The sequence below is a fragment of the Meleagris gallopavo genome, chromosome 1, assembly GCF_905368555.1.
Source record: "Meleagris gallopavo chromosome 1, MGAL_WU_HG_1.1, whole genome shotgun sequence".
Taxonomy (NCBI): Eukaryota; Metazoa; Chordata; class Aves; order Galliformes; family Phasianidae; genus Meleagris; species Meleagris gallopavo.
Window position 1 is genome coordinate 62,259,406 of NC_139404.1, and position 21,488 is coordinate 62,280,893.

Sequence of the window (21,488 nt, forward strand, 5' to 3'; positions counted from 1 at the left end):
CAAACCATCACTGACACTATCAGCTGAGGAGAAGTATTTGTACAGAGATAGTCAGTAGGATTAGATTTTACAGAAGCAAAAGGGCTCTAAGGCCTACCTCACTGGTACCAGTATGACCATTCTCATTCCTAATTTGATTATCGTATGGGTGTTAATGACTGATCTAGGCTTTACAGTCTTATTATCAATCTCCATGAAAAGACCCATGTTTTTCAGGGCAAGTCCAAACATACATATCTAGAAGCACAGTATTAGCCCCCTACTGCCCCATTCCAGTACATAGGAGGAACGTTGGTTTAATGCTTGTGGTCAGCTTTGTTGACAGCTAAGAAGCTGGAAAGTGATGCACTGAGAACTACTTCTATGATCTCATGGGACCCAGCCTGCCCAACAAGGACAGAATCAAATGAGTTGACACTGCACCACAACAAGCCTTTTGCTAATAAGCATGCAAACTGAACTAACAAGCCCAGCAAATCCTGTCAATATCTTACTGTGCTGCTAATTAACTGGATATTAAACAAGCTTCACTTGCTTGGTTTAGCTTTAATAGCAGCCAGCTGTAGCAGTAGAAACTAATCTCTCTTTCAGCTTCTCTTTCTTGGGCTATATTAATGGCGATGAAGGCAGAAGATCAAACACTCATGTTAATTAAATATCCAAGCTTGAATCAAATGATTAAACTAGAAACGGATGTTATTAAAACCATAAAACGCTTTTTTTGTGGGAAAGGAAATTAATTAATAGGTTTGGACATGTAAGTAAGGGATCTTGTTACTTGATTTTGTTGATGCGTATTTATGTGTATAGATATTTATTTATATAAACATAAATTTTGTTATGAAAACATAAATTTTAGAAAACATTCCTGCTTAAGACCTTTGCAAATGTTTAGTATTTGAAGTCAGTGTGCCCTAATCATACAGTCCTAACTTCTCTGAAGATTAGTGGAGACTTCTTGTTCTGTGTCCCTCTGTTGTCTACTCAGCTACAGATTCACTGTCCAACCAGGCAGCCAAATGGGAACTATGGTCCCACAGACAGGTACAAATGATTAAGAAACTAACTTTGCTAGCTGTTGTTCGAAGGACCTAATAAGAATGCTATGGGCATATCCACTGAATCCTAAGAAAAAGGCAGCTCAGCAGAATTCTCAGGATTTGATCAATCTCTGCATCTCTCCCCCCTAATTAAATAAAATTCAAAATTCAGTACATCTCAGTAGTAGGTAAAAAACTATATAATTCCAGGAAAACAGTATTTTATTTATTGGACAATTATGTAATTTTCATACATTGAAGAAAATCAATTGTTTTAAAGTTGGGAGTTCCTAAACAGCACAAGAAGGTGGGTAGCATACTGTGATATGATCAAGGGTAGAAATTGCTCATGATGATTTGGCAATGGAACAAGACACAAGCTTAAATAATTCCTTCTGCATCAGTAGACAAGAGGAAATAAAAGCTCTAGAAAACCTCTGTGGGATATCCCAAAGGAAAGAGGAGTATTTTAGCAACATCGTGTCTTTTTCCTTAGCCTAATGAAAAGCTTTCTGTCACACCAACACTATGCTTATGGAAGGCACTATTTAATCCTCAGTCCATTTCCATAGAAACAGCAGATAGGCAATAAAAAGCTGATCCTACAACTACTATAGTGTGTGATTAACCAGAAAGCTGAACTGCTATGCTGGCTTTGCTGTTGCTGTCTCCAAAGCACAAAAGAGGAATAACCCACTGTCACTGGTTTTGTTAGCCATTTTCAGGAGGAAATGCTGGCTGGCTGTCCAGCAGAGGAGCTGGCAGCAGAGGAGCAGCCTCTCCAAGCTCCATGTAGAGCTTGTGCTTCGGGCTGGCCCATGTAATCCCTACCAACATCTGGGGAAGGTGCCCAGCATAAATTGCACTGCCCATTCTACTCACCAGTAAAAGTCTTTGAAATGTAACTTAGAGTTATCAGTGTGAGGGTAGTTTTCCATTCTGGGCTGGAAGATTACTGTTGTTGATTTGCTTTCTGGGGAAAGTACAGTATCTACCTATGTCATAATAGCCAGAAGTACTGAAAAAGAAACTCCACTTCGTGGTTCCTCTTCAGAACAGCTGTGAAAGCCTGATATCACCTTTAGGACACTGATTTTTCTGATGGGAAGAAAAAAAACAATGCAGCAAAACAAAACAAAACAAACAAAAAAACAACAATGCAACAAAACAAAAACGAACAAACAAACAAAAAACAAGGAGGGTATATTTGGCCAGAAGTCCTACTACAAGGGCAATTTTTTTGTTGAAATTTGAACTTTCCACAGTTACAAAGTATTTATATTCCACTCAACCACAAGGAAGAACTGGCCTGATTGTGTTCCTGGATTAATCCAGCAAGTAAATTACAAATGCAGAAATTTAGTATTGTTTTGTACTCAGGTTTCCATTAGCTGCAATGAAACCATGACTAGGAGAAGCAGAAATGATATTTTCATAAAAACCTAGGAGAGAATTGAAAGTACTTGAAGACAGGACAATGCAAAATGTTATGTGAATGTTTTCAGAAATCTGACTCAGTTGAGGGTATTAAGAGTGGAATGATCTGAATTTAACTCTGATACAGATGTTCCTACTAATACCCATAGGATCATTTGCAGGAACATAGTCATATGTGGTTAAAGCAAACAGTGTCTGTTCTGAAATAGCTCCAAACATCAGGAAACAGATTTAGCACCACTTAAGTAATAGGTGAAAACTGTGGATGAAACTCTCAAACCCTTTACTCTGAAAATCTTTCAATTTATCAATTAATGTTAATTTAGAATCACAGGCCTCAATCAATACCAAAAAACACATTTATTCTGATCAAATAGAATTTCATATTGGATGGCTGAAAATCATATATAGGGCATAAGGTTGAGGAGAAAAAATTCTGTGGATGCTAATAATATTCTTAAAAAGTAAGAAGAAGCCTTTGTGGATTTAGCTGAATTTTAGAATAGCATTTGCTGATCGCCTGACTTTTGTTTGTCTTACTAACTCTCCTCACTTTTTCATCTTTATGTATGTTATTTATTAATGCTCACAGGCGTAGAAGTGTATTTGCTTTCCTAACTCTGCTACCCTCATGCCTTTGGACTGATTATCTTTTGGCATTTTATATTAATCCTTGGTAAGTGATTTACTTGTTTTTCCATATGCAATGTGTAAACAATGTTAATTTCTGTTATATGAAAATGGTGTGATACTTTTGCTTTCAAATGGGTCAAAGCTCTTGAAGTTATAATTTTCTTGTAACAGAACATGGATTGGAGAGGATGTGGGTATCAAAGTATTTGCTACCCTGCTTCATCTATTTTATGTCTGTTTATGCTCCAACCCATTTTTGCTATTAAAAAGCTAATTATATGGTGATAATCATATCCATTTCATTGCTGTCTCTTCGCAGTTTTTGCTGTTTCATTATAAATCCTGGCTTATTCTGTCCCAGTTATTCATCTGCTCATTGCCTTCTGCTGCTTTTCTTTTACTAAAATTGCTTCATAATGGCCCACCTCTGCTGTATGATGTCAAATGACTTGCTTTTAAAGGTGCAGTTTTACTTTTGGAAACAACAATTCACTGAAAATCTATACCAACTAGCATCCCCCAGGTGTAAAAATTGGGTCACTGTGTGCGTCTGTGTGTGTGTGTGTGTATTCAGCAGTTTTGTCCATAAATAGTTTATAAAGGCTTTGTAAATCACTTTGTAAATATATTTATAGTTTAAAAGTCTCAGGGTCTATTTAGAACCAGAACTGTTTTATGAACCATTTACAAAATACGTAGAGAGAGAAGATTGGCAATGATTCAAAAATGCTTCATTTATATAAAATAAATGTATGTTCCTGATGGTCTGGAGTCCAAGGGATAGTGGTGTACAAAAATTAAGACATGCTTTTGACCAAACATTTTCTCATAATATTACCATACAACACCAATCCCCTGGTAGGCAGTCATAGAAATCTCTAGCATAGGGATTTCTGAGAACAGTTTTCTTTGGGTCACATTTGCTCTGTGGAAGATACAGAAAGAGTCATCTCCCTCTTTGCCTGTTCTTATTTAATATACATTATTATTACCTCACTTCCCTAGATATGTATCTTTCTTCAGAAATTTCCCCTACAATCAAACTTCCCAGTTTCGTCTACTTTACTGCCTTTCAAGAAGCTGAAGTTGAATGAGATAAGATGAATTGCTCTCTTTGTATTTTAATCTGTAGGGCAAATGGATGAAAAGATGAAACACCAGATGATGTTTCAAATGAATTTATTTTGTACTTACTTTGGTTTAAAAAATTCATGAACATTCAGGGAACAAATGCAGTGCTAAGAAACAAAGACCTCTTGAGAGAATCAAAGCAGAAGAAACTGTTGCTGGGAAATGGATGTCAATCATTTGTTTTATTGCCTCTTGAAATGTTCCTTAGAGAAGAGTTCTTAGAAAGTCCCATCATAAACAGCACTTTGATATTTTTTTCTTTTAAAATGAGCTGCAGTCTGCCCAACCTTAAAAAAAAAAGATGTACCGTAGTTACAGTGAACAGCAAAGAAATGCATTAAGTAGTCTAGATAAATTAATGTTAGGACTTCTTTGAAAAAGGGATGTTTGAAGATGTAGTGTAAATGCTACTCGTTTATATACAGATGTAGTATACATGAATGAGTACAAATGGGTGACAGTATTTGTGTAGATAGCATTGAAGATTGAAGAGGTATATAATGGTGCTTTGCAAAGTAAACTACTGTGTTAGTGTGAAGTTTGTGTTGTCATAGCTCTTTTTAACTCTGTAAGCAAAGCTTCACATCTAAATGGAAATGTACCTTGACAAGTTAAGAAAATTGCTGAAGCTGATGGCTCCTCTGAAAACTGAATATTTTTAGAATTTAATTCTGGAAATTAGATTTTTTTTTTTAAATTACTATTTCACTTCTAATCTTGAAGGGATAGAAAAGTACAAATACTCCACTTTTAATAATTACCTTTTGTATTTTTTATTTATTGTTTTGAAATTAAAAGTCTTCACCTTTGATTTACCAATTGAGGCTGTGGTGCACGGTATCTAGAAATCATTTTAGTGTTAGAATTAAATTTAAAATGTATCATTATTATACGATTAGTAAATAGATATTTGAAGCCCAAGAATAATAAAAAAAAATGCCGCTAAAATTAATTCTGAGTAAGTGAGAATCTACTTGTTCTCTGTGGTTGGTGTAGCAGGATTGATCATTGTTTTCAGAACTCTATCAAAATTATTTTAGGTTGCTGACTTGGTGTGTTTAATCTTGTTGGTTAATTAATTGTGGCAACAGCATGAGCACACATACACACATCGTCCAAAAATCCACATGATGGTGGTTAGTTTAATGTAGTTCCCAAGTCCATTTGTTATGGGTTATACCATTTAACTCTTTAGCTCACTCACAACGGTCACTAGTGAATTACATCCCTTATAAATCGTGAGAAGACATGACTGGAATAATTATCTCTAGCTGTTAAAAATCAATTAAAATTATCTAAGGTTTAAGCTTTAGTCTAGCTAGGTCTAATCATTGTCTTCATTGATCATCATAAGCAGATTATGAGATGGGTGAGAAATGGCATTGAGGTCCTTTCCTTTCTCCTTCACTCTTACTCAAATTTGCAAGTGTTCTCTCTTTGCCCAACAGGCTCTTCTCATTAGCAGTTTCTCTCTCCTGTTGGCATCGTTTCCAAGCCCAATAGAGCCAGAGTAGAGCAGCCTGGGGACACCTTGGTGCTACAACTCCTGCAATAACACTGACAGGAATTCAGCCAGGCTCATGACTCAGCCCCAGCACATTAAGTCATTAATATTGTTGGGTCAGTATTTGCAGAGAACCTGCTTCTTCTGAGAATAAGGTGGTGTTTTTCAGGGCCACAAGAATGGAAAATATATTCCACTAGCATCAATGGAAATTTTGCAACTACCTTATAAATGCCCAAGGTATTATTGCCAACGTTATCCTGACTATTGCACTGACCAGAAAGCATACATTTGCAAACCAGTAGTAAACTTGAATAAAGAATGCATAGTAGTTTAACAAATGAAAAAGCACTACTTTCTTTTTTTTCAGGAGTAAAAATGGACTAAAGAAGAGAAAGCTGACCAAGTATGTAACTTCTTTGATATTTAAATAATTAAATAGTAAAAAAATCTCCTTAAATTGAACATCCATTATTGGAGTACATGGTATAGTGGTATTGCAATTACAGATATACAAAACTTCTTGAAAAACCCTCAGATAGATGTCTGAAATCAGAAAGCAAACAGTAATTGGACAAAAGCAATTCTTCTCAAAAGATAAATTGTAAAACAGCTCCTCACTGAAAGAAAATTAGTCACTGGGGAAATGATCAATTATCCAACTTAGTTATTCCAATGGAGCTTATCCTTATTTAAAAATGACAAATGATAAAATACTGGAATACATTTGTTCCTGGTATTATTTCCCTCTTGACATAAGGTTCTCATTACAGTTGTAGTTAGAACATGGAGATCATTAATGTTAACGGATAAACAAGAGTAATTAAATGGTGATGAGACAGGTTCCTCTGGGCATATTGCCTCAAAGTAAATGAAAAGATTACTGTGTACATGCCTCAGTAGCTTGTAAATTAGAGCATGATAATTAGGTGAGGGAAGCTGTTTACCTGCGTTCAGTAATTCAGAGTGTTAGCCTAATTATTTCTCTGTGTTTAGAGGTTGTGCCTGTACTAAAGATAAACCCTCACCTAATGGAAAAGTGTGTAAAATGATGAGCATCATTAAATCAAAGCCAGTTTATACCTGATGAAGCTCTGCATGCTTTTATATAGGTATATGCCACTTTTTCCAGACAGTATCTCTCCAGGAGGAGAATTCAGTCACTGTAACAAATATGTATAGCTCTCAAAACCAGCAGAGAAAACAGTGGCATCCAAAATACTGTTCTGACTTTTCTTTTCCTGAACAAAGCCTACATATGAAATCTGTTTTTCTGTGTGAAGAAAGCTCAGATGAGTTGTAAAATTTTCATTTTGCCAGATATTTTGCTTCTGTGTAAACAACGTTTTGCATGGCACACAAGGAACTTAAATTAATTGGTGGCTGCCTGGTGCCAGAAACACAGTGAGACAATACAATCCCAAACCACATCAAACCCATCAGTACTAGCAGCACTTATATATAGTGTTCTAGGGGGGATATAGAAATGGAACCGAATGCATTTATTTTTTTTTTCTTAATTCTGTGTGTTTTTCTTTTTAAAGCCCTGTCCAGTTGGATGATTTTGATGGCTACATCAAGGATATGGCAAAAGATTCTGATTATAAATTTTCTCTGCAATTTGAGGTAAATCTATAGGGACTATCCTCTCCTAGCTACTATACTTCAGCCAGCATTTTTCCAGATATTAAGTTTGTGTGATGTGTTCCTGTGCTCTGCAGTGTGCAGTGTGTGCTGTTGTTAGGTGGGTCAGCTTCACATCATGTTCTGCAGAATTTCAAGTCAGGACTCGGTACCTTTCAGGAGTATATTTAGTAAACTTATCTCACTGTCTCATCCTGTACAATTCCAGATAATTGTCAGATCAATACACTTCCTTTAGATGTAGGACATGCTGGCGGCCCAAATTATGTTTAGGACTTGTACAACTCCTTTAACTTGAGGAGCAGCATTAAAATGAGAAAGTACCAAACATCAAAAATATCTTCAAGAGCAACCTTTAAGAGTAATTGAAGTACACTATCATAATTCACCTGCATTTAAGTCAGCTTACAAATGCTAAACTAAAAAGCTCCACTCTTTGAAATAACTTCCAAAGGCTTAAAAGGGAAACAAGGAGACTTTCAGGTTTTTCCACTGTTCTGGGTGGCTGATATACCCTTGCTGCCAGTTAAAAGTCTTTTGATGCATCATATGTTTGGTATAAGTACTCAATGTAAGGTCTGGAAAAAAATTTCAAATGTTCCCCTGAAAAAAGACCAAAAGCCACTTAAGAATAAAGCCCTTAAAGTGATGTGAAATGGCTGCCACAGAAAGAATTTATCAACTCTATTGATTTGACACTATTTTGGTTAACTATGTGTAGGTAGAGAAGAGCAGGCTGTAGCCACAACCTCCAGTAGCAGCAGTGCATTGGCAACATCAGTATATAAAGTGTTTTATGAACATTTTCAATCTTGTACAAACAGCAAGCATTCACTTCACAAAGATTCATTTTCAGAGTCTTGGTGAGTTTGACCTTGGCATTTTTATCTCTCTTAACTCAGGAGCTAAAACTGATTGGGCTTGACATACCTCACTTTGCTGCTGATCTTCCCATGAATCGCTGCAAAAATCGCTACACAAATATCCTGCCATGTAAGTACATGCACTGATAAAGTCCCTTGAGATGGAAAGAAGATTTTTAATAATAGGGGAATCATGACAGATTTTCTGACTGATAAAAGGCTTTTCTAAAACCTGCCTGTAGAGGGAAGCTGGTGATATATTTTTTTCTTTTAGATATGAAGAGATGTTTTTGGGGGGGTGTTTATCAAGACTGGAGTTAGGAAGTGAAGAATACAATGTTGTTTCTACTACTGAAAGTTGTTATAATATTTTTCTTATGGTTTTAATGAAACCTAAGGAAGCCCAAAGGATTGGCAGTCAAAAGATGTATTTTGCTGAATAGCAGTGATGGTACATCCGTGTAGTATTTACTGAAGCAAGCATTGCTCTCTGTTGGTGAATATAGAATCATAGAATCCTTACAGTTGGAAGGGATCTTTAAAGACCATCTAGTCCAACTCCCCTGCAATGGACAGGGACATGCACAGCTAGGTCAGGTTGCCCAGGGCCTCATCCAGCCTGACCTTGAATGTCTCTAGGGATGGGGCATCCACCACCTCTCCGGGCAACCTGTTCCAGTGCCTCACCACTCTCACTTTACTTTTGTAAAAGACTTTTTCCTTATATGCAACATAAATCTAGCCCCTTTAAACTTCAAGCCATTTCCTCTTATGAGCATTCTTTTTTTTTTTTTTTAAATAGATCTTTTTTTTCAGATTGCATAGGATTAATTTTGAGCTCCATACTTGATAGCCAATGATTTTTTCATTTTCTTTTACAGATGACTTTAGTCGTGTCCGGTTAGTCTCAATGAATGAAGAAGAGGGATCTGACTACATTAATGCCAACTATATTCCTGTGAGTAAGAACAGTGTCCTGAACAGCACTTAGAACACATCTGCTGCAAAAGACACAATAGCCGCTGGTGGCTCAGTCACATTCTCAGCATCTTCTTTAGCTTCCAGTATTTTACTGGAAGGGAGTTGATCTTTCCACCAGACACCAAAAAAAAAAAAAAAAAAAAAAAAGGTGGGGGGAGATATTAGACTTTCACCATTTTTTTCCCATGCTAACACTGAGTGAGCTTGAATCTTTGTGAAAATAACATATAACAGGTAGGGGAATGAGAAGAATGAAGAAGTGGTGCAGTGCTTCTTAAGACAGCTAGGAAGAACAATAGAAACTTTTAAACTGGAAACATATCTAGGTTTCTAATGCACCCAGTCTATTTCCTCTTTGTGTTGATAAGCAGCTGTTTACCAGGAAAGAGCACCCAGAATTCTAAAATAATTGAAGTGGAAGCAGAGCTGTAGCTAAGTATTTGTATACTAGGGATGGGCCAAAACCTTGTCAACTCTTTCCACTTGTTTCCTTTGTTGCTGCCCAAAGGTTTGCCCTTGTTTTATTCCCGTTTTCTCCACTTCCCCTTCACTGGTGCTCAGTGTGTGCTGTGTTGAGTGCACTACAGCATCTCGAGTACTGTGACCAGTTTTGGGCCCCTCGCTGCGAGAAAGACATTGAGGCCCTGGAGCGGGTTCAAAGAAGGGCAGCAAAGCTGGTGAGGGGCCTGGAGCACAGGCCTTATGAGGAGGGGCTGAAGGAGCTGGGATTGTTCAGTCAGGAGAAGAGAAGGCTCAGGAGAGACCTTATTGCTCTCTATAACTACCTGAATGGAAGTTGTAGTGAGCTGGGGGTCAGCCTCTTTTCTCATGTAACTGGTGACAGAACTAGAGGGAATGGCTTCAAGCTGCTCCAGGGGAGATTTAGGCTGGACTTTAGGAAATACTGCTTTTCTGAAAGAGTGGTCAGGCACTGGAATGGGCTGCCCAGGGAGGTGGTGGAGTCACTGACCCTGGAGGTATTCAAGGAGTGTTTGGATTTTGTGTTGAGGGACATGGTTTAGTGAGACCTATTGGTGATAGGTGGATGGTTGGACTGGATGATCTTGTAGGTCTTTTCCAACCTTGTTTCTGTGATTCTGTGATCTGTTTAGAAAAAGACTTAGTGATGAGCATTTCTGTACGTGTGCCATGAGGAAAGAGGACAGAGCTGGTCCTGGCTGTGCTGGGGAGAACTGAGTCAGGATTACGGAAAAGGGAGGGGCCCACAAGTGAGTCAGTGAAACCACTTCTCTGTCACCGAGCCATCATCCACACATGTACTGCTGAATATGTTGTTTGTACTTAGTTTCTGCTTGACAGGAGCATGAACTTAAACACTACTGTTGCATGTGTCCAAGCTGGTAGTGAATCAAGAAAAATGTCCCAGTCTTCAAAACCATCACTAACAGATCAGAAAAAGTTCTAAGATATAGGGTTATTTATAATTGGGTTGAATGCAGCAATTCTTTTTGGATTGCTGAGTTCTATTTTATTATTTTTTTATAGTTTACATCTACTTGGTTTTATTTACAGCATAGTGCTGAATTTGTCTTTCTAACAGAGGTAGGTGCATCATCTTAATGCTTGTTTTTTTTTTCCGAAGATGGCTTCTTTACTGAGTACCTCCTCCAAACATGGATACTAGTGGTCATCTGTGTCTCTGTGATAGTAATGATTTGACACTTGGGCTATACAAGCAAACAGCATTCTGTGTAACAGGAAAACTTAGATTGCACTGACTTTTAGAGATGTCTAGAGGAAAACATTTGTGGGAATTGCTCCCAAATTGTCAGTATTTTTACAATCCACAGGGAACGTACAGGGGTGGCACAGAAATTGCCCAGTTTACATGGGATCATGTTGTATGCTGAATTTATCTTTTGCTCTTATCAGGAATATTGAATAGCTTTACAAACTCTGCAAATATGATCATAGCAGATGCTAAAATGACCTTTCTTTGGGTCTTCTATTTGGATCTTCAAGACAGTCTTTTTTAATATAAGGAGATTTTTACAGCTAGTTGATAGTGATAGGAGAAGAAATGTGAAATATATAGCAGCTGAATTCCAAAAGCATTCAAATTAATATTTTACTAATTTAAGTCCTTATGATATAAACATATGCACGTATTCCTGTTTATTGCTAACCTCCACTTATATCAGTTCTTGAAAATCACCACATGCACTACATATATAATAATTTTTATGTCTATAACTTAACTCTCAAATTTTCTTAAATTATGGAAGCTGAAATTTTGATTTAGGATCCTCACTACTTAATTTTTTTTGATGCTGCCTTTCCAGTTCTAAGGGCACAAGATTTATAGAGTCACAGCTTCCCTTCTGTCTTCCATTCTAGATTGCTTACGTTTGGAAGCACCAAAAACTGGCAAAAGTTGTGAAGTAATCATTAAGTAAAAATCATGAAGTGGTTTATGTTAGAGATCACTTTTAAAAATACAAATTGAACAAGCCAAAAAGTACACATGCCAGAGCAAAGCAGGTGTTCTGAAGCACTAAACACGTTAGTGCAAAGCACTTGTCTCTTTGTTTTTCAGGGTTACAATTCACCCCAGGAATACATTGCAACCCAAGGACCACTGCCAGAAACTAGGAATGATTTTTGGAAGATGGTTCTACAGCAAAAATCTCAAATTATTGTTATGCTCACTCAATGCAATGAGAAAAGACGGGTATGTAACAAAATCTTTGGTGTGGTTTAAGCACAAGCAATTGCTTCCTCCTCCCCCACCCCCTCCATCCAACTAATACCCAGTGTTCCCAGAGCAGTGGAAGACAAAGACGTGAACTCCCACTCCCTTTTAACTCTTTCTGCATGATATTATATGGTCTGGAATATCCCTTTAGCCAGTTTCAGTCAGCTGTCCTAATTCTGTTCCCTCCCAGATCCATGAGCCCTTTACTGAGAATGGTCTTGGCTCTCTACAGCACTGCTTAGCAACTGTAAACACTGGTGTCTTATCAACGTAGTTTTTCTCCTAGAGTCAAAACATAGCATCGTACCAGGCACTGTGAAGAAAACAATCCTGTCCCAGCTGAAACTAAGATAGTTTTATGCATTTTTCTTTCTTTTTTTTTTTTTTAAATGATCTGCTCTGAAACCATATTTATTAATTGGTGGGTGGATTCATTTGCATTACTTTTCATGAGGCAGTGTCATTAGACTTGGAATTTCACTTCATTAAGTTACGATAAACATTTCAGGATGATTGACAGTCCGGAGCATCTTTCAAATGAAGAATCTGAGGAATCTAGGACTTTTTTGCCTGAAAAAAAGAGTAAACACTTGATGGGAAAGAATGGAGATGAGGGATCCAGACTCTTATTAGAGGTGCCTTTTGACAGGACAAGAGGCAATGAGCACAAAGTAAAGGAAATAGAATTCAGTCTAAACACAAGCAAATGCTTTTTTGTTGTGAGAGATGGGGTCAAACACTGGCATAGATTGTCCAGAGACACTGTGGAGTCTAGGACTTTGAAGATCTTCAAAAGCCACTTGGACATGGTCCTGAGCACCCTGCTCCAGGTGTCCCTACTTCAGCAGGGGTTGGACCAGATGGACCTAGAGGTCCTTGCTCACCTCAAGCACCTTCTCTGCTTTTAAGTTCACATAAAAATAAAATGCATACATTAGGCTTTATGTTTCCCTTGCCATTACAATATAATAATGTGAAAGATACATGTTTTTAATATATTCCTTTTCCCCACATTTTTTTTCCTCTTCCATGCGGAAATGCAACAATCTACAAAAAAAAGGTGTGTATTTTCATGCTTTGCTATGCTAATGCTCCCCTTCAGAGAACTAATGCATAACGATGCCTGTTGTTATATACAAACAAGAATGATGAAGCTGAAAGTAATTACAGGATATATTACCTGTTATTGAAAGAAGCAAGCAGTGCTGTAGGCATTTCTAAAACTGCAGTTCAGTCTGTTTTTGATTGTGCTTTTTTTAAAGTATGCATATAGATATATTTATATGTTTCCCTCTTAGGTGAAATGTGATCATTACTGGCCTTTTACAGAAGATCCTATTGCATATGGGGACATTACTGTCGAGATGCTGTCTGAGGAAGAACACACAGACTGGGTTTATAGGAATTTCCGAATTAGCTATGTAAGTGTATCATGTTTCATAGCTCTACTAGCAGAGTGGGAGCAGTTTTTGTCCAGGCTTTTCTTTAAAATCTGTCCATTTCTGGCATGCACTGAAAAGCACCTAAGAAAATTGATTATGGCCTTGCTCTCTTTCACTCCACACAAGTAAATGTCTAAATCACATGACTTTCACCTAGGGTTGCCATCTCTGTCAACTTGCCACCAACATGTAAGACTGAAGCAACAGTTGTACATCAGATTATAGACGTTCCAGTGTTGCAGATAATTACTGAAAACTGACAAATATACTTGCTTCTTTTTTTACTGTCAAGCATAATCTTATTGCTATAAGCCATTCAAAACTTAAAAATACATATGTAGAAATTGAAAATATCTTTTTGAAAGGGCAGTTGTGCAATGTTTGTAGCATAAGTTTAGTGAATGGCTTAGACAGGACCTTGTGTAAAATGTGTGTCCACTGGTTCTCCACTCCCTGCTGCTGCTGAAATAGAGCATTTTTCTGCTTTCATTTATTGAAGTAAAGGAAATGGAAGAGACTTGCAGCTCATTACAAACAGCCAAGTTTCTTTTGTAGCTGCTTCAATAAAGCATGACAAAGAACTGGCATAAGACATGATGGGATCAAGTCAGAGGTTGGGCTGTGTTGGTATCTACTGAAAATAACAATTGTAGTTCAGTTTGCTGTTTAGGCACTGTCCTCTATCAAAACTATGACAATACTTAAGGGGCTTTTGGACTGGTCTTCTTTTAAATATTTTTTCCCTAAGACCTGCTGCAGTCTGTGACTGGAGAAGAGTTTCTGGAATAAAGATCTTTAGCCTGATTTAGAATGGCAAAACTGAAGGCCTTGATTGCCATGTTATTTTTGTGATAAGGTCCTCTCAAACACATAGATAGCCCTCCCCACGTTTTGAATCCCTTTATGTGTCAAAGAAGACGTCGACTATACTGAGGATTTTATTTCACCTAAAGGTTTTAGAAATGCTTTTGAAAATAACGGGTATTTTTCTAAGATCTTTTCTTTGTTGCCTGGCAATGACAGTGTTAGGAGGTGATGTTTTTCCTTCTGTTTTTTCTTTAACTTCAGAAGAAAAATTCTCATGAATCCAGTATTAATTGTTTGCCAGCAGGGTTGTTCTTTATCCATGGCAAAAGGAGAAAAGGAGAGGAAATGGAATACAAAGAGGAACAAAGTCTAAGCTTGAAAAGCGCAACAGTTCTTGATTTATAAGCAAAAAAAAAAAAAATTAACTACCGTGTAAAAAACAAACAATTAAACAAACACCAAAACCATATCCTAAACCCAGCAACAGGAGTTTTTACCTTTTGTCTGACGTTATGATTTTACTGTCTTTGGTAGTATGTGGATCAAAAAGAAAAAAGTAACAACAAAACCTCCGTCTGACTGAACGTGACCGCACTGCTAAAACCTCTGTGAACACACTGCTGTTCTGCTTTTCCCACTAGGCTGATGAGGTGCAAGACGTGATGCATTTTAACTACACTGCCTGGCCAGACCATGGTGTCCCCACAGCCAACGCCGCCGAAAGCATCCTGCAGTTCGTGCAGATGGTCAGGCAGAAGTCAGTAAAGAGTAAAGGCCCCATGATCATACACTGCAGGTAAACATTTCACAGCCAAGGCAGTGGGGAGTTGAAGAAAAGACCCGGTGAGATAGGTTGGAAGGGTAATTTTGGGGAGGAAGCTTGCTAATACACTGACACATTTATCCCTTGTGTGTCATCTGGACTTTGATGAACACGCTCACTCCCCTTACCCTACTGGTTGCAGCTGCCATGCCAGAGATGACATCATACCATATTGCTTCCTGATGCAATGCTACCCACTGACCTAAGACTTCTTTGTAGCTTCTGGGGCGAGAGCTGCTCTAGATAGGTCTTCGGAGGGACAAAAATTGCCAGGTTGCAGTGGATGAGTGTGTGTACTCCCTAGTGACATGGTTCAAAAGAATGCTGAGGCTGGACAAGCTCTGTACCTGTCAGCCCTGCATCACCCACCTCAGACAGCAGCTATGTCGCTGAGCAGTGTGTCAGCACCCTCCAGCCTGGTCCAGTCTGTTGCTGATATGTTTGTTGGTCAGCATTGTGTCTCTCACAGCACTCTTTTGAGTACTACTTTCCAGAAAACAGTCTTTTAAATTAGTATCTTTTCAAGTTTCCAGAAATGACAGCTAGCGTTCTGATGGATGCAAAACAAGAACATCTGTAAAAGCAGCAAAGCATGCAGCCTTCTCCTACCTCTTAATGGAAAAATACATAGGGGATATTGGTTTGGAGTCCTACTGTCAAGAAAGATGCTAGTAAGCCAGGGAAGGAACTAAAATTAGGGCTGTGAAATGGCATTTCTTATATTACTTAATTGTTCTGGGAAGGTATAGGAGAAAGCATTTTCTGTAGCATCTTCTTTTTAATTAGGATGCTTCTACCAGCAGAGAAAGAGCTTTTCAGATAATATTTTACACAACATTGTACATATTAGACCACATTGATTATAAATAACAATGTTCTGAAATGAGTGGAAGTGGGGGGAGAAGGAATGTATTGATAAACAACAGCGGTTGCTCTCACGCTTTAAAGAATGGGAGGAACTGGCATAATTACAACTTTTCCACTTGCTATTTATGTATATATCAATCAATGTATATATCAATTAGTGTATCTATGAATATTATGAACATATCAATTAATGAATCTTTCAAATGAGTAGATCTAAAGTTCCATCTCTTTTCACATATTAACATTTTTGCTAAAGAAATACAAGCGAAAAATCTGTTTTGTGAAAGCTGTGTTAAGACGAACTACTGAAACTTCATCTCAAATACTTTTCTGAAAGCACCACAAGACAAAATAAGGAATATCTGTTAAGACACTTCTAGCCTTAATAGTAGTTACTGTGTTGGTTCTCTTTAGGTCACTGGGGCAAATAGTTGAAGGAATGGCAGCTCAAATGGTGTTTTCCTCAGTCCCTTCAATAGCAGGGAAAAATACTGCAAAGAACAGGAAAACCCACCAAATGAACACACAGCTAAGAGGCTGGTGCTCTCGGTGGAATTTCGTTTTTTCAATTATGGAGTAGTCTGTACAGCACTAGGTCTCCTGGCAACAGATGGAGATCACCTGTCTCATGGGGGAAAAGTATTCTAGTCCAGGAGTCGACGGAGTTCACTGAGAAGGCTTTAAACTAGGTTTTAAGGAGGAAAGGGATAAAACCAGGCTTACAACAGATGAGCTTAGGGACAGCATGCCAGTGTTGGGGATGAGATCAGAAGCTAAGCTGAAGAGCATCTACAACAATGCACACAACATGGCCAATAAACAGGAGGAGTTAGAAGCCCCTGTGCAGCTGACATAGTCATCATCACTGAAATATGGTGGGATCGCTCTCACAACTGGACTGTTGGAATAAGGTCTTCAGAAGGGATAGGAAAGAAAGGAGAGGTGCTGAGGTTGCTCTGTGTGTTAGGGAGTGGTTTGATTTTGTAGAGCTCAACACTGGTAATGATAAGGTCAAGTCGTAACAGGTAAGGATCAGGGGAATAACCAACAAGGCTGCTACAGACCACCCAGCCAGGATGAAGAGACATATAAAGCATTCTACAAACAGTTGGCAGAAGTCACACAGTTGTAGCCCTTGTTCTCATGGGGGATTTTAACTTACCAAATGTTTGCTGAAAATAAAATACAGCAGGGATGAAGTAGTCTAGGAGGTTCCTGGAATGTGTGGAAGATAATTTCCTAACACACTGGTAAGAGATCTTCACAGGCTGTCAGGCCCCTCTAGACCTGCTGTTTACAAACACAGAAGGATTGGTGGGAGATATGATCGTTGGAAGCTGTCTTGGGCATAGCAATCATGAAATGATTGAGTTCTCTGTTCTTGGTGAAGTCAGGATGAGGATCAGAAAAGGCACTATCCCAGACTTCTGGAGGGCAGACTTTGGGCTAAGATACTGGCTGGGAGAGTCCCTTGGGAGACAGTCCTGGAAGGCAAAGGGATCCAGGAAGGCTAGACGTTCCTCAAGAAATAAAATCTCAAAAGTGCAGGAACAGATTGTCTCTGTGTGTCATAAGATGAGCTGACATGGAAGAAGACCAGCCTGGTTGAATAGGGAGCTTTTGCTGAGATTGGGAAAAAAGAGAGTTTACCTCCTTTGTAAGAAGGGGCAGAAAACCTGGGGAAAGTACAAGGATGTTGCTATGATATGCAAGGAGAGAATTAGAAAGACAAAGGCCCAGCTGGAACTTAATCTTGGCACAATTATAAAAAGAGAAGAAAAAGTGCTTTTACAAATACATTAACAAAAGGAGAGCCAAGGAGAATCTCCATTCCATATTGGGTGTGGTAGGGAACATTGCCGCAAAGGATGAGGAAAAGATTGGGGTACTCAATGTCTTCTTTACATCTGTCTTTAATAGTCAGAACAGTTACCTTCAGGGAACTCAGTCCTCAAGCTGGAAGATGGGTGGGGAGCAGAATAAAACCCCCTAATTCTGGAGGAAACAGTTAGTGACCTGCTGCTCAACTTGGACTATCACAATTTCATGGGGCCAGATGGGATCCACCGGTGGGTACAGAGGGAGCTGGCAGAAGTGCTTGCCAAGCCATCTTCCTCCATTTATCAGCAATTCTGTTCAACTAGGGAGGTACCAGATGACTGAAGACTTGATAATGTGATGCCCATCTACAAGAAGGGTCAGAAGGAGGATCTAGGAAACTATAGGTCTGTCATCCTGACCACAGGGTTAGGGAAGGTTATGGAGCAGATCATCTTGAGTGCATTCACACAGCACATGTGAGACAACCAGAGGATCAGGCCCAGCCAGCACGGGCTCATGAAAAGCAGGTCCTGCTTGACCAGCCTGGTTTCCTGCTATGACTAGGTGATTTGCCCTAGTATATTATCTAAGCTGCAGGACATCTACTTTTTGCAGTGCCTCTGATTTTCTTCTATGCCTATGCCTGGAAAGCCTAAACGAGCTATATGTCTGTATTTGTTGCAGTGCTGGAGTGGGACGAACAGGAACATTCATAGCCCTGGACCGGCTCTTACAGCACATCCGTGACCATGAGTTCGTAGATATATTGGGCCTGGTATCTGACATGAGGTCCTACAGAATGTCCATGGTGCAGACAGAGGTAGGATGCTGTGTCAATTCACTTTGGTGTGAATGCATCATGGGATCTCTCTCATGCTCCTCTGTAGCTTGCTCGTGTCCAATGATTGTTGTCCCCTTTGAACACCTGTCAAAGCAGCTATGAATTGCAAAAATTAAGTTGTCATCTTTATTGAAATATTGTCATATTGTTAATCTGCTGCATAGCTGAGAGTCTGATAGAATGTCTTCAATCTCACTGATGTCTTCCAAGCTATTCTCACTTTCTGAAAAAATCAATGTGTAAAAATGCATTAGAAGGAACTACCATTTAAAAATTTTAAACCATTTTGAAAAGAATTGGACTTGCTGAAGGAATTAATGACTCATGAAGTGATATCAGTATTGGACAGCCATTCACAGGTTTTCAGGAGTGTATCATCTGGTCAAGCATATGAACTAAACTACATGATGGCAATACAAATACCCAAAGCAAAAGGGACATAAGAACCATCAGAAATTTGCCAGAGACCACCCAGTCCCACTGACTGTATGTATATCTGTTAGGTACCTCTTTTTATGTTGGAGGGAAATATTTCATAATAGTCATATCGGAATATCTGTATGGGAAAATATGCCCAAACTCTTATTCCAAAACAGATGGTTTTATGTATCTAGAATCTTCCCAGTTCTTCTACTAATGATGGAAAGATTTCCTGCTTGTTTTACTCCACTGGTTAGACGCAGAACAAGCTGGCAACCATCATACAGCTGGAAGGACCACCATCACTGTTAGCAGCCTAGCTCTGGCAGATGATCTGTTGCCAAGGATTCCTTATCCCAGAGCAAAGCAGAAAAGACTGAGCAGGGGTGAGGGATGAGAATAAAAAGCGACAGGAATGCCTGCTACTGTCTAGGAATTTTAAAAGTTCGTCTCAGATCATTCTTGATCATTCCCATAAACCACCACTTTTCAACACAATTCTATAAAAGGCCTTGTATAAACACCAGAAAACAAATCCTGGTACTTTATTTCGTCGTCAGCTGCATTAACACTCCTGAGGTGATATGATTATTATTTTTTCTAACACATAAAGTCACTGCCTGTCTGGGGCTGATGCCCAGTCCTGCTGAGCCTTGTGCAGATGTCAGCAGGTGGCACTGGCTCTCAGGTACAGGGCCACTGGAATGGCTTTCTTTAGAAAACCTGAAACCGCACACCTGGGCTGACCTGAGCTCACATTTCCTCATGTGCTGGAACCTTGGCTCTGTCTCATGGAGCAGTTAAAAAAAAAAATAGCACTAGCCTGAAAAAGAGGTTAGAATGGAGAACACTCTGAATTAAAACTAGTCACTTCAAACCAAAGGGTGTGAAGAAATCCTTTTATGTGGTCTGAAACATACTTCAAGCTCTGATACCTGCTGGGATCATCAGACCACTGTGGGCACAGAATGAGATCCACACTCAGATTTTGAAGCTTTAAATTGCCTCTGTCTTTGAAGAGTCATTTTTGCTCAAGAGCCTCTTGTTCCCCATGCCTTGTACACATAAGGATTACTGGAGGATTTGTTGCGGTTTGCCTTCTCTCTGCTAGAAATAAACTCAAGTGATGACTTCTATATTTCAAACTGAAATACAGTGTTTCTCTGTACGATAATTTGCTTCCAATGTAGTGTACACATAGGGTGATAAATCCCCAAATAATTAACTGCTCTGTGAGCAAACCTAGGTTTCAGCCTCATACTGGTAAAGAAGTCAAGCGTTGGGGAACACAAAGCTTATGAAAACATTTCAGTTGCATGTGTGGCATGAATGCAATTTGTTGCACTTAAGTGCATTTGGGTATTTTTCTGTGAATTAGTTTATTTTCAGGCAACGTGAGGTAGGTGGACTTCCAGAAGGCCATATAGCTCCTTCAGACATGGGAAGACATGAGAGCATATAGTGTGAAGGTTACATCTGTAGTACTAAAAGACTGGATAAAAGAGGGTATCTGCTAATGTTTTTAAATATCTTAAGTGTGGGAGCCAAAGACACATGGCCAACTTCTTTTCAGCGTTTGTGGGGAAACAACCATAAACTTGAACATAGGAAGTTCTGCACCAATATGCAAAGGAATTTCTTCATAATAAGAGTGAAAGAGCACTGGAACAGGCTGCTCAGGGAGGATTCTCCTTCTCTGGAGATATTCAAGAGCTGCCTGGATGCCTACCTGTGCAGTCTGCTTTAGGGGGCCTGCTTTGCAGGGGTTTGGATTTGATGATCTCTAGATGTCCCTCCCAGCCCTCCACAATTCATTAGATTGCTGCACTCCACAGGTTCCTGCAGTTGGTTGCTCCTCTTTGACTGACCAGCACCACAAAACTGACATTCCTAGTCCTGCAAAACTGCCACCATTGAGTGTGTCGGAGACCATGACAATGTGGAGCTTCATTTCAGATTGAAATGGGAAAAATATCTTGCACAAGCAGCAGTGCCATTGCTCAGTGAGAAGCATGGGGTTCAGCCTTGCTCCTCTCCAGCACATCACTTACACACCATGTTCACCAACCATATGCTGGCATGTGCTTACACAGCCTCCTCCTGGAATCTCATAATTCACACTGCAACCAGACAAAAGGGGAACTTGAATGATAGCAACTATTGTTTCCAAAGGTACAACTGCAGCTCTGAAAGCACTGCTTCCTATGTTATTATATTAGCCCACTTTATCAGAGGCACATGCTGGTGATACAGCAGAAGCTGAACTTTCCCACCAGTGTTCCATTACATTTTGTTGCCATGTGACAGGTGGCAGCAGGGGCACAGTTTGACAGAATGGCATCTGACATGGAAATGTGTATGCAGCAAAAGTGTGCCATTGAATGCCTCTGTGTGGAAAAAATGGCATCCACTGACATCCATCAATGGTCGCTGAACATTTATGGAGACAAAAGAGTGGAAGGAAGCACCATGAGGCAGTGCGTGGTGTGTTTCAGCAGTAGTGACAGTGCGTCTTCCA

General features: G+C 39.1%; 1 protein-coding gene across 1 annotated transcript in view; it reads left to right on the forward strand.

Moving 5' to 3' along the window:
- PTPRO (protein tyrosine phosphatase receptor type O) overlaps window positions 1-21,488 on the forward strand; it is a 154,707-nt gene that overhangs the window by 130,005 nt on the left and 3,214 nt on the right. The window contains exons 17-25 of the mRNA XM_085216780.1: window positions 3,070-3,153; window positions 6,116-6,151; window positions 7,290-7,371; window positions 8,292-8,382; window positions 9,134-9,210; window positions 11,791-11,925; window positions 13,248-13,370; window positions 14,840-14,994; window positions 18,394-18,529. Coding sequence (XP_085072906.1) covers window positions 3,070-3,153; window positions 6,116-6,151; window positions 7,290-7,371; window positions 8,292-8,382; window positions 9,134-9,210; window positions 11,791-11,925; window positions 13,248-13,370; window positions 14,840-14,994; window positions 18,394-18,529 — 919 coding nt within the window. The remainder of the gene's footprint in view (window positions 1-3,069; window positions 3,154-6,115; window positions 6,152-7,289; window positions 7,372-8,291; window positions 8,383-9,133; window positions 9,211-11,790; window positions 11,926-13,247; window positions 13,371-14,839; window positions 14,995-18,393; window positions 18,530-21,488) is intronic.